General features: G+C 39.1%; 1 protein-coding gene across 12 annotated transcripts in view; it reads right to left on the bottom strand.

The window, feature by feature from the left end:
* SPAG9 (sperm associated antigen 9) overlaps positions 1 to 13,802 on the bottom strand; it is a 145,750-nt gene that overhangs the window by 8,063 nt on the left and 123,885 nt on the right. For 7 of the 12 annotated variants that reach the window (XM_077852706.1, XM_077852707.1, XM_077852709.1 and 4 more), the window contains 8 exons: positions 13,060 to 13,140; positions 12,002 to 12,069; positions 9,815 to 9,963; positions 8,449 to 8,620; positions 6,221 to 6,334; positions 4,306 to 4,344; positions 3,191 to 3,367; positions 836 to 985 (listed from right to left, as the gene is read on the bottom strand). In XM_077852706.1, the coding sequence (XP_077708832.1) occupies positions 836 to 985; positions 3,191 to 3,367; positions 4,306 to 4,344; positions 6,221 to 6,334; positions 8,449 to 8,620; positions 9,815 to 9,963; positions 12,002 to 12,069; positions 13,060 to 13,140 (950 nt within the window). The remainder of the gene's footprint in view (positions 1 to 835; positions 986 to 3,190; positions 3,368 to 4,305; positions 4,345 to 6,220; positions 6,335 to 8,448; positions 8,621 to 9,814; positions 9,964 to 12,001; positions 12,070 to 13,059; positions 13,141 to 13,802) is intronic. The other 5 variants (XM_077852708.1, XM_077852710.1, XM_077852713.1 and 2 more) reach the window with 1 other exon arrangement.

The raw sequence follows: 13,802 nt of genomic DNA, 5'->3' as shown, positions 1-13,802 counted from the left end.
CTCATCCTGCTCATTCCCCAGCCCAATTCTTTAGACTACCACCATGCAGATCTATGTCAGCTCAAGCATCATGTGTTGCCTCTGTCCCTGCCCCACCCCCTGACCCCCAGAACACCTGTAACACTTATCTATTAACATACTGCTATCTCTGCACTCTTCCATAATCTGCTGGAAGGGATCTTTGATTTGTATCTGCATCTCAAGCTTAAGACTGACAGGCACCTAGCAAATCATGTTTGTAAGGTGAAAAAAAGAACAAACAAAATCCATATTGGTACAAACACTACTTTATGAAGTATTTTTATTTCTCCCTTTTGTAGGTGAGGAAACTAGGCTTCAGGGAGGCTGAATGATTTGCCCAAGGCCTTCTGATTCCTTATCTTATACTCTTCACATACACTTCCATATATGATCCAATCCTGTTTTCTTTTTTCTTTTTAAATGGTGGGTCATACAGGTCAACAAGAGTCTTACTTTTCATCAAATTTTATTTGCAGATAATGCAGGGTTGTTTTTTTTTTTTTTTTAAAGTAATCTCTATACCCACCATGGGGCTCAAACCTACAACCCCAAGATCAAGAGTTGCATGCTCTTCTGAGCCAGCCAGGCACCCCAAATCTTGCTATTTTCAAATGCTCCTTCAAACAAATACACTTCTGTATAAAAAACTTAAAAAAAAATAAGAAAAAAGGGTAATATAAATTTGTTTTCTAAGTCAAGAATTCAAAGAAAACCTCTTAAAAATCACTTATCAGAGTAGTTTCTTGTTTACTATGAGTGAAAATCCAAGTTACAGAACACAGTGGAGATCAAGCTCCCAGAACCAATGACTTACCCATTCGGAAGTCAATGTAGCCCTCTCCTCCACTGATGACGAGCATAGACTTCAAGGGCGTCTGGCTGCCAGGCTCCTGTGTAGATGGCCCTGCCTTGTCACCTGTTAGATCTGTGCCACTGCTGCCACTTTGTGGGCTGATGACTTGACCTATTTGTGCAAGAACAGAAGAGGATGGTACTTACCACAGACTAGGGTGGGGAAGACTCATTTTCTCTGAAAATTTTCAGAAAATTGAACAAAAGGGTAAATATATTCTGATACAACCAAAGTCCTAGGGATGCCAGAAACCTCTGCATGATCATAAAATACCTGTAAAGGTCATAGGAAGTAAATTCGAAAATCTAAGTAGAGCCCTTTTGTACCAAAGAAGGAATGGGTCCAAACCTATTCTGAGATCTGGGTGGCTAGGCTGGTCTTAGCTGCCTGCTTTAGACTATTACAGTCTACATCTTTTGATCTGAGGAACAGTAAAGGGTGCATGTGCATTTATGTAAGAGACTGAGAAAAATCTTCAACGTAAGCCCTACGAGTTTGGATATTCATAATTAATATTTAAATATATTTCAAATCCATAGTTTTTCTCTCATTATTTAAGGAAAGTATATCTTATTTGTAATTTAGATCATGCAAATAAAATTACTGGTAAATGTGCCATTTACGCTAAGTTTAAGTTGTAAGGCAGAATTCCGTGAGCATGAAATGGCAAAGACACCTTTAACATGCAATAGTTTAAATGAACTAGATTTTTATGTATAAACATGAACAAATCTCAAAAAAATGAGAAGCGAGTTGGAGAATATATAAGTGACATAACATTTAAGTTCAAAGACAGAAAAAAAGACTACATATTGTTTAGAGACTTGTTCAAATATAAAAATATAAAAACATGGGCAGGATACTCATCAACTTCAGGTCAGGGGTAGCAGATGGCAGGAAAAGTAGAAGGGAATGGGATTAGAGGAATATAAAGGAGACTCAAAAAATAAATAAAGGAGACTCAAAGGGGATTCTAAGACCCTTTTTATACAAAAGCAAAACAGTATTACTATCAGGAATTCCATTTCTAGGAATTTATCCTAAGAAATAACTATATAAATATACAAGGTGTATGTTTCAGGAAGCTCATTACCATGTTGTTAAGAATACTGAATAACTGGTTAGGGAACAATGTGCCAGACCTATACTATGGACATTTAATCACTTGATCTTTAGAATACCCTCAGGAAAATGAGTATGAGTATAATTTTATGTGTCAACTTGACTAGGCTATAGTGCACAGATATGTGGCCAAACTCCATTCTAGATATTGCTGTGAAGGTATTTTTTTTATAATTAACACTTAAATCAGTGCATTTTGAGTAAAGTAGATTATTTCTCCATGGTGTGGGTAGGCCTCATCCAGCCAGCTGAAGGCCTTCAGGAAAAAAGGTCCCCCAAGGAAGAAAGAACTCTGCCTCTAGACTGCCTTTGGACTCCAGGGGCAACATCAACTCTTTCTTGGGTCTCCAGCCTGGCAGCCTACCTGCAGATTTCAGACCTGCCTGCCCCTATAATCAATCACCTGAGCCAATTCCTGAAATTAAATCAATTTCACATTCTTTCTCATACTGTATTGGTTCTATGTCTCATGTCCAGTGTCACACAGTTGGTGTCGTAAAGTCAGAGTCAAACTTTGTATAACTCCAAAACTTGCATCTTATGGGGGAAAAGAATTCAAAACATGGGTCCTGCTTGCAGAAGGTCAGTCACATCAGTTTAGTATTCTTTGTGGACAGAACCTTTTTCATTGGACATCACCACTACCAACTTTTACTGGATAGTGCTTTATAGTTCCGAAGTAGCTTTGTTAATTTTCATAACAAATGAGGTCAAAAAAGCAGAGATTAGTCGTGTCCACTTAGGAAATGAAGACAAGTATCAGAGGTTAAGTGACTTGCTCAAGATAACTACCCAAGTGGTGAGGCAGGGACTCCTATCTGCTGCTCTTTGCCATAACACTGAGAAAGGCAACATAGCACATTCCCGGTCTCTTCCTGTATACAATCTTTCTGGCCATCTCCTTCACTAGGCCCACAACTATTTCTGGTATTCTGCAGTGACAAAATACTATCACTGCTTTTCAAAAGCAAGGTCTCTTAAATAAAGATTGACAGGTTTGTTTTGGGGGAGAAAGATTCCAAAACAATTTCGTTCAAATATCCCTATAGTGCTTTATCCTACCTCCATTATAACTTATCATATATTATACTGGAATTATTTGTAATTCGAGTTCTTAGCTTTAGACTAGGTAGTGGAACCAAGGGATAGAAGAGATAATTATATGCAACTTCTCAACAGAGTAATCTAACTCACCTGGGACTGCCACAAAGAATTTCACAGCATCTTGGTGCCCATGGAAGCAAAGCTGTGCATGTGCCATTGAACAGTAAGGTATAAATGTCCCGGGAGTCACTTTATCACTGTTTTCATCACCATATACTCGGATTACACTTCCAGGACGATTTCCTGGTGCTCCTGAGGTTTTATTTGCTGCAACAGAAAAACCAAAGACCAAATATTTTCCCCTAGGAAATAGTAATGATGCAGGATGTTACTGGTTAATCCTTATGATACTATCTAAAAGCTACAGCCAGTTGAGGTAAAAACAAGGGCAGCAATGCCAACTCAAGATAAAGCTGGAAAAAAAGGTAACATAGCATGCTAGTTATTTTTAAGTACCTCAGTAAATGGAGTAGGGGATTTTGCCAGTCTAGCAGTAACTAAGCTTACTTTTTAAAAACACATCTATTAATTAAAAAAAAAAAAATCTTAGTTTAAAAAAAGCCCAGATTTGAATCTTAGGCATGTCTGTTTTATTTTTATTTATTTATTTTTAAATCCCCATTTTGGAAGACTAACCAGTTACAGTTTACAGTAAATGGGTATATTGTTAAATTAAAATTTCATAGTTTTATCTTCTGATTTTTCTCCCTTCTGGTAAGAATATCTCCCTTGAAGGGGTGGTAAAAAGCTGTGTTTAAAAGGATGCAGCCACTACAATAGAGTAGTTTTCATTTATACCAGCTTGATGGCTTGCTGCATTATTTTAGAACAACCAGACTCACAAAACATCCCCATTCCATGGGCCAGTAAGTGAATGAAAGAAACATGGTCGATAACAAGAGTAAACAATGGATATTAATGACAGTTTTAAGAGATGTTTCGTGTTTTTATTGGAAAGAAAACAAAGTCTGGAAGAAAGTTCAGCTGCAACAAAAGATGATAAATACACTAAGCCGTTGAGCAGTAGTTTGGTGGCCATGTAACAAGTATTAAAAAAACAAAACCAACAGAACATCTGCTGCGATGCAGTGACTGTGAGTGGATGGCATTTAGGAACATTCAAGAGGGCATCTAGAGCCGGAGGACAGCCTCCCAGTGGCCATCAGAAGCCAGGAAGAAGAGCTGGATTCAGGATCTGCACTTACCCCTCAGCCCCAGTAAGCGTCCCTGGTGGAGGATTACGGCTACAGTGAGAGAGGAGGAAAGGGACATGGGAGAGGTGCACGGCAGGGGACAAGCACTACCATGAACCTCTGCGCTTGCGGCTTCTCCTCTATCTGCTCACTTGGCATTCCAAGCACCTGACTACATTAACAAAATCCAACTTGGTGTAATACCAAGTAACATGGGAAGTTCTTATCAAAGCCTCTATAGAATATCTGCTCAAAAAGGACAATTTGATTTACTGTGATTTTGCTTTTCTTAATCATAAAGCAATTTCAGAGAATAAGAATTGAATAAGGAGCATTTCCTAAATGTGAATATTTCCCCTTTTTCTTTTTTTTTTTTTGGTGTGGCAGGTGTTATTGATCTAGAGGAGGAGCGCTGAGCACAGCCTGCCCCATTTCCCCTTTTTCTTTAAGAAATCTTGTTCAAATTGCTTTGTTAAAATAGAATTCTCTTTTATAATGAAGTAAACTCATGTAGATTTCTAACTACTTGCACAAAAAACAGGTGGAATTAAGAACTTAGGTTCTTGGGACGCCTTGGTGGCTCAGTGGATGAGAGCCTGTCCTTGGCACAGGGCATGATCCTGGAGTCTTTTTTTTTTTTTTTTTTTTATTTTATTTATTTATTCATGAGAATACACAGAGGGGAGAGAGAGAGAGAGGCAGAGACACAGGCAGAGGGAGAAGCAGGCTTCATGCAGGGAGCCTGACGTGGGACTCGATCCAGGGTCTCCAGGATCACACCCTGGGCTGCAGACGGCGCTAAACCGCTGAGCCACTGGGGCTGCCCCTGATCCTGGAGTCTTGAGATCAAGTCCCACATCGGGCTCCCTGCATGGAGCCTGCTGATCTCTCTCTGTCTATGTCTCTGCCTATCTCTCTGTGTGTCTCTCATGAATAAATAAAACCTTAAAAAAAAAAAAAAAAAAGAACTTAGGTTCTTGTCCCCATTCTCCCTAAAGAAAGATAGGGCAATTTTGAGGTGTTTAGTTATCAACTTATTCTCTGGACTTATGGCACTTGTTTTCAAACCATTCCGGCCCATGAATTCTGTAACACAAAAATGCTCATTTGATGAATAATCAATGTAATGGAACATAATATGAAAAACATACAACGTACATTTTGTTCAAAAAACTAACAATAATGAAACAATATAAAACACATACAAAGTACATTCTGTTCATATCCTTTTCACATACAGGAGAAATGGCTTATCTCCAGTATAACCAAACGCTTGCTGACCTAAGAAACTTTTCCCACATCTTGTAATCCTCAAATAAGCTGAGTGGAACATCCTATAGTAACTGCCAGGGAGATGTGAAGAACCAGAATGATTCTAGGTCCTATTTCTGGACATTGATGTACTATCACTGGAGGAAAGTTGAACCTCCGCCTTTCTTTTTTCTTTTCTTTTCTTTCTTTTTTCCTTTCCTTTCCTTCTTTCTCTTCCTTCCTTCCTTCTTTTCTTTCTCTCTCTTTCCTTCCTTCCTTCCTTCCTTCCTTCCTTCCTTCCTTCCTTCCTTCCTTCCTTCCTTCCTTCTTCTTTCTCTCCTTCCTTCCTCCCTCCCTCCCTCCCTCCCTTCCTTCCTTCCTTCCTTCCTTCCTTCCTTCCTTCCTTTTTTCAGCCTTTATTTAAACAACGAAATAGGACTATGATTCCTGAACTGAGAAAAGGAGCTTCTCACAATAGAACATTTTTAGTTATGGACCTTGGTCCTGACACATGGACACTGTTAATGTGCTACAGTTTATAAGTTTTGTAGAAGTAATGAAAAAACAATAGTTAGGTCTTTGACCCATACCAAAACCACTCCTTCTGCATGAATTCTGGACACAACTACACCCTGCAACTCTTTGCACTGTGAAAGTCAGCTAAAAATATACTTACTTTCTGTCAATGGGATGGAGATAATGACACCGTTTCCTGTCCCCACCCATAAACGATTGCAAGACACCATAAGAGCTGTGATCCTCACAAAAGAGAAGCCCAGTTTTCCAGTACCTGTACAATGGGGGGAAATTTTTTTGAGAAACTAGAGCACATAATGTTTTAGGTTCCAAATCCTTCAAAAAGACTGGATTATCATAAAAGAGAGGAAATGTGACCAGAGCTGGTTGGATGTTTCCTAAAGGTGTACATCAAAGAGAACTTCCAGAGGATCCCTGGATGGCTCAGCAGTTTAGCGCCTGCCTTCGGCCCAGGGCATGATCCTGGAGTCCCAGGATCATCGAGTCCCACATCGGGCTCCCTGCATGGGGCCTGCTTCTCCCTCTGCCTTCTCTTTCTCTCTCTCTCTCTCTCTCATGAATAAATAAAATCTTAAAAAAAAAAAAAAAACAAAGCGAACTTCCATTAGACTTTATCACCTGTCTGATAACTCATGGTAAATGGAAAAAGAAAATTCTAAAGTAGCTGACATTTCATTATCATTCAGAAAGAAAATACTGTTGATCAGAAAGTATGACACAGATTTATTAGGGAGCTGCTAAACCAAACCCCAAACTAACTAAAAAACAACAAAAACAGAGTTTGCTAGATTGGAAAATCAAATGTCCTTTTGTTTTTGTAAGCTGAAAGAGTTCTGCTTTGCCTTAAATTTCTTTGCACAGATAAAAACAATCTTTAACAAAATTTACACTCTTTCCTTGTTTATATATTTTGTCCTATAGCAGTTTAGAAATTTTAGGATACCACAGACATATAATTTAGGGAAAATGGATGCACTTTTTTTAATTGAGGGGAATTTTTAAAACTGAAAGGAAAATTCTTAAACAGATAATAATATATCTGATAAATATCATTTAGTTACTCACAAAACTGAGAATGATCACAGATGGTGTTAGAAGTTAGAAGCAGCCTAAACTATCAATCAGTCTAAGCTATAGATATTTAACCTATGGTCAAAGTATATTCCTGAAATTGGGGTGCTGGGTGGCTCAGTGGGTTAAGTGTCAGACTTGGTTTTGGCTGAGGTCATAATTTCAGAGTCCTGGGATCAAGCCCACTGTAAGGCTTCATGTTCAGTGCAGACTTTATGTCAGATTCTCTCTCCCTCTTCCTCCTCCTCCCTCCCCTCCACCCTCTCTCTCTCTATCTCTCTCTCACACACACACATAATCTCTCTCTCTCAAATAAATAAATAAATAACATCTTTTAAAAAGTATATTCCTGAAATTAGCCTGTGTTTATGACATTCCTAACACTCAGAGTGTTAGATCAGGTGCCGAGGATACAGCAGCAGGGAACAAGCCAGATATGGTCCCTGCCTTTTGTGGGGCTTCTGGTCTTTGGGGGAAGAGAGACAACAAACAAGAATCAAATAGTACTGCTGCAACCACAATCATGATAAATCCATGAAAAAAAGTATTAGAGGACCCAAATCAAATTAGGAATGAGGAGAGGTCTGCTCTCCATGTGACATGTAAGCTATGATCTGAAAGCCAAGTACAAAGGGACCAAAAGACCTCCTCTGGCAGAGGACAGAACATGTGGGGGAGGAGGCGCCTGAAATGGGAATGCACCTGGTGAGCTCAGGGCAGTGGGAACAGACCAGAGTGAGCGAGGAGAGAGGTCCAGGCCACAGGACTGGTTTCTCCTGGTGTTATCACAAAATGTCACCTCATCTCAAGGAAGGAATATTCTAAAAGTGATTGGTGTTACATAAGTATGTCATGGTGGTATTTGCACATTGGTTACTACTTAGAGAACACACTTGAGTGGAAACAGAGACCGCTTAGGAGGTTCACAATTATCTGGAGGGTGGGGGGTGGGTTGGGGTGGGTGGCCTGGCCTACAGGGATAATGGCATAGATAAAGAAGTAACTGATTAAAGATATTGGGGGGGGGGGGGCAGATTTGACAGCTCCCAGTGATAAGAATAGGTGTGGGGAGTAAGAGAGGAGTCAAAAATGATACCAAGTTTTTTTTTTTTTTTTTTTGATACCAAGTTTCTGTCAAAAACCACAGGGTACATGGAGCATCTGCCTGACACTTTCAGTGATAAGAACTCACTAGTCCTGAGGCAACTTATTCATTTGTTCTACCTAGCATTTGAGACCATTTAAAAATAAAACATTTTCTTCAACTGACAAAGGTAGAATGCTTTGGAAGCTTACCTAACATTTTGCTTACATAAGGCTCAATGTCCACATCCTGTAGGTGTTGATAAGTGTGTGCATGATAGAGACGAAGTGTGGAATCCAAACGAATAGAGACCCACACACCGTCACCCACCCATGCAAGCTGCCGCACCTGGCTCTCCTTCCTGGGGTGTGCATCAAATGATTTCTAGGAAAGAATGTTCAATCACAATGTTACTTTAAGTAGGAGTTCATGTTTAAAAACTGTGCTATAATTTGCACAGTTTGGCAGACTATATATTAAAAGAGGAGCGTAAATATTATTTACTAAATAGGATTACTCTCACATACACAATGCTTTTAACCCCAACTGCAAAACTAAATGAACAACTTAAGGTGTTAGATTTCAGCACTTTGTAGGATATCAATTTACCAAAGTAATACTGGCACATCCAGACTCTGATTATCAGTGTTCAACAAAAAGACTGAATTTGGTCTCAGGATCTTGTACTGCTGCATAGCAATGCATGAACTAAAAGCTGATATATAATTAAACAAAAAGGAACGTATATTGCTGTGTGTGTGTGTTTATCTGCACATAGGAAATAGATATGGAAAAAGAAAATCCCACCAAATGATTAACTTTGGGACTTCCTAGGAAACTGAATGGGATTTGGCACAAAGGGATTAAAGACTTTTACCTTAAAATTTTCCTGCTGTTTTTCTTAATAATTAGAATGAATTCATATATTATGGCAAAACTTTTAAGAGAGCAATGCTAAGAGATTTTTATCTTTACCATAAGTTGCCACTGCAATTGTATTTCTCAGTTTATGACACACTTATGGATTTGCCTGGATCTACATGGGGTGGCAGAGAGGTGGGAAACCTCCCCCCATACAACCCACACATAACTAAACATCTTAAGAAACGCGCATCCAAATAATACACATATTGCATCTATGGATATTCAGACACACACTTAAACATTCATGTGCGGGGCAGCCCTGGTGGCGCAGCGGTTTAGCGCCTCTTGCAGCTCAGGGTGTGATCCTGGAGACCCGGGATCGAGTCCCATGTCAGGCTCCCCGCATGGAGCCTGCTTCTCCCTCTGCCTGTGTCTCTGCCTCTCTCTCTCTGTCTCTCATGAATAAATAAATAAAATCTTAAAAAAAAAAAATTCATGTGCGAATCCTCCTTTTTTATAAAACACCACCACTTCCCACCAGAGTCAGAAGTGGCAAGAAAGGCAAAGTAACACAGAAAAGCTGTCATCTAATCCATCACTAAAATGCCCTAAAACACAGACTTGGAAAACAGTTTCTAAAGAAGCTAAATATAATCACAGTCTTCAGAAAACACAAATTCAGTAAATGCGGAAAGCACGGTTAAGTTAACTTACCTCTATTTTCATAGCTTTCGGCTGGACCACATAGATTTTGTTCCTATAGCCACACCAGACTTTGTCATGTACGACAGTCATGCACCGGATGGAATGGTGAGGCCGTCCAAGGTCTAACAGGTGATAGTTTGACAAATCCCATTGCCCATCTTCAAAATAAGAAATAAATTATTAGTTAATGCATACTACTTTTTAACACAAACATTCCATTTGGGGTACATTAATAAATGTATTGATGATGCACTGCAAAATACCACACAGTTTATCTTTTCTTTGTAGTGACTGATTCTCTCATTCTGTCTACTGCAAAGTTGGGAAAGAGATCTTAGTGGGGATCTGGTCCAATGAGCCACCCACTGCCTGGATCTCCACACTCACTACAGCAGAGATGTGACTGATCAGCTGTAAGTTATCTGTTTATAATATTAGTTTAAGAATTAGAATGGATTTAGTATTATTTTTTTAGATATTATCTCTCTCACTTGCATTTTGATATATCTCAGGCTGATGTTAAAGACAACACATTGCTAACACTTTAGGAATCACACACGATCATTTTAGTGACGAGAGAAATACAAATGAGAATCAGCCACTGGAAGCTTGCGTTGTAGACTCTACTTGAACAATTTTGGTGAAAGAAAATGTACTGCCTCACAAAGCAGCTGGTACCATCTTCCAAAAGCTGTAACTGTCTGAAAATTACTCCCCATGCCCAATTAGTTCAAGTCTGCCTCCTTGTTTGTCATTGCCCATCAGTCTGTTGCTTTGCCCAAGGGACACAGAAGAACCCAGTCCCACTTCTTTGCTACTGCCCTATGTTTTCTCCTCTCAAAAAAAAAGCACTTGACGTGTTCTGTACCTACTCCGGTTTATAGACCCTTTGTCCTAACTCCATTTTGTCCATGTTTGTTTAATCTGCTATCTGCCAGAGTGAAGCAGGATTATCACCAGCCCTGTTCTGGACATGGATTTTTAGGAGGCTGAGAGTAGAGTACAGTAACCTTTATTGAGTTGAGGGTCAACCTTTAGGTATTTTTCATTCTTCAGACATGTTGCCTCCTTTTTACTCTTCTGAATCCCAATGCAAAACTTCACATTTAAACTTACTGTCTTTTGTCTGTTCTGTCAATATAATTTTGTTTATTTTTTTTTAAAGATTTTATTTATTTATTCATGAGAGACACAAAAGAGGCAGAGACACAGGCAGAGGGAAGGATGTGGGACTCGATCCCAGAAATCAGGGATCAGGCCCTGAGCCAAAGGCAGACGCCCAACCACTGAGCCACCTGGGCGCCCCCTGTCAATATAATTTTGGAATTCAGCTTGCCAAAACATTTATTATTACATTTTGTCTAGGCTTTTGTATTTATTAGCTGACCGACCACAAAGTGACTAAAAGCCTCTGTGCCTCGTTTCCTCATCTACAGAATGAGAATACAATAGAACCTTCATAAGTTGCTGTGAGGATTAAGCTCAGATAAAGTTTACAAAGGGTCTGAACAAGGTAAAAGAAAGTCCCTTCACTCTTTGATGATATGGAATCATTACCAGCAATCTCTAGGTACCAGTTACAAAGACAACTAATTATCCTCTACCCTTTATTTTTCCAAGCCCCAAAAGATACGACACTTTCAGTGTGGCTATGTTTATGGAGTATTTTCCTGTTCTAGCAATCTAGCAAGTAGGAAATGATTACTTTTGGCTGATACATGTACCAAATCACATGCTCACTTCCCTAGTTCCCTTAACTCAAAGCAGGCTCCACCACCTCTCTTGTCTGCAGATGATAGTTACATCAGTTTTAAAGAAGTTATAGAAATTATAGGACATGAAAATGATTAAACCATATCCCATTAAAAATTAAAAAACCTCCCAAATATAAGTGGATACAAATTAGTTTTAAAATACTGAAAAAAAAGAAAGAAAAAAGAAAACCTTCCCTCTCACTAAATTTCTCCTAAGTGTACTAGTGAGAAACAAGAGCCTCAATATCACATTATGTCAGAGTACCTTGAAATGATAAACTACATGTACTCACATATCTACTAAAGTCATATATTGTTAGTATTCAGCTTACATCTTTATTCTTTCTCCTATTAAGTATGGTTTCTTTAAGACACAGGCCAATCTACTAGAAAATGCTTTTGCAAAGCAATAAACTACACATATTATATGTTCATAACTCACCAACTCCTCTGTGAAAGATTGCAAGGGTGCCATCAGCCAGGGCCACTAACACAATCCCTTTCACGTGTCTGCAAAAAGGAAAAGGGATTTCAGAACTCTCCATTTGGGAAAGCAGAAGAAACCACATGCTACTGAACTAGTTCAGGGGCTCTCAGAGGGCCAATGTGTGACAGACAAGGAGCTTATACCAGAACCTAAAGTATATATATATATATTTTTTTCTTAAGTCATCTCTACACCCAATGTTGAGACTCAAACTCATGATCCCTCCCCCAAGATCAAGGGTCACATACTCTATATTGAGCCAGCCAGGCTTCCTAAGAATATACTCTTCTTTGAGAAAGTCTTGCTATGAAAATGTCAGCTGAATTAAATCAACAGCCTGTGTGGTGACTTCCTTGTTTCACTTCCTGGCCCCCCCAAGCTTCTGTCTTTGCAGAAGGGCTACACGGACCAGAGACAGATGCCTTGAGTGGAACTAACAGTCAGCTCTGTGGACTTCAGAGTTTTTGATAGTGACACAGTGAAAAGGACTAGTGAATCAATGCCCTAGTCAACACGCTCACCAAGTCTAAAGAGTACATAAATTAATAGGTATTAATTGGTTCTTTTTTTTTATTAAAAAAATTTTTTTTAAAGATTTTATTTATTTATTCATGAGAGACACAGAGAGAGAGAGAGGCAGAGACACAGGCAGAGGGAGAAGCAGGCTCCATGCGGGGAGCCCGACGCAGGACTCGATCCCAGGTCTCCAGGATCATGCCCTGGGCTGAAGGCGGTGCTAAACTGCTGAGCCATCCAGGCGTCCCGGTATTAATTGGTTCTATGGTGAGGAATCAACTTGGCAAGTTTGACTTAAAGCTCTACTTAGGAACTATTTTACTTTGCAGTGAGAGATTCAATCTCACTCAGCTTCTCTGCTTCCATAAAGGGGGGGGGGGTGAGGAATCTGGTTACTGACATAATCATGAAGCACACGTTAGCTTTAATAGTCTTAAAAGATAGCTTATACCAAAATACATACTTTTAAAAGGAAGAATTTCTAAAATAAAACTTACACAATACTGAGAATCGAATCTTTAAGTTTAATAGAATGGAGACATTTCCTCCACTGGGCTACAGATGAATGCACATACAAACTGCAAGAACAAAATCAAGACTAGTAAGGCATAGAGAAAACCAAGTCATTGCTTACATCTAATAATGACCACAAAGTTTCCTTAGGATTAAAGAGTAACACAAAAATCTTAGGAAATAACCACAGGGAGAGTTTAATGCAAAAAAATAAGCTGGTTAAGCAAATAGAAACATAGAAGAGTGAAAAGCCAAAACTAGAATAATGCATGGTCAGTTAGTTTCAGGTTACCACATACTTCAGAATCCTTGGCTAAAATCCTTTTTAGAAAATCATTTTACTCTTCTACTACACCAAAATATAACTTTCTGAGGACAGACTGGTTTACATCTGAGAGTGGCAAACACACTCTATGGCCCACAAGCCAAATCTAGCCATACGTCTTTGTATAGCGTGCAAGATAAAAATGGTCTTTACATTTTTAAATGGTTGGAAAAAAAATAAATCATGTATATTTTATGACATCTGAGGATTACAAGAAATTCACCCTTCAGTGTCCATAAACTGTTACTGGAACACAGCCACACTCATCTACTTATGTACTGTCAATGCAATGGCAATGGCTGCTCTTGCACCACCATAGCAGAGTTGACAGTTGCTGCAGAAATTATATGGCCACAAAGCCTAACCTATTTCTTATCTGATCCTTCATAGAAGAGTTAATTG

Source organism: Canis aureus, chromosome 16, assembly GCF_053574225.1.
Source record: "Canis aureus isolate CA01 chromosome 16, VMU_Caureus_v.1.0, whole genome shotgun sequence".
NCBI lineage: Eukaryota > Metazoa > Chordata > Mammalia > Carnivora > Canidae > Canis > Canis aureus.
This window is presented reverse-complemented; position numbering and strand designations above follow the sequence as displayed.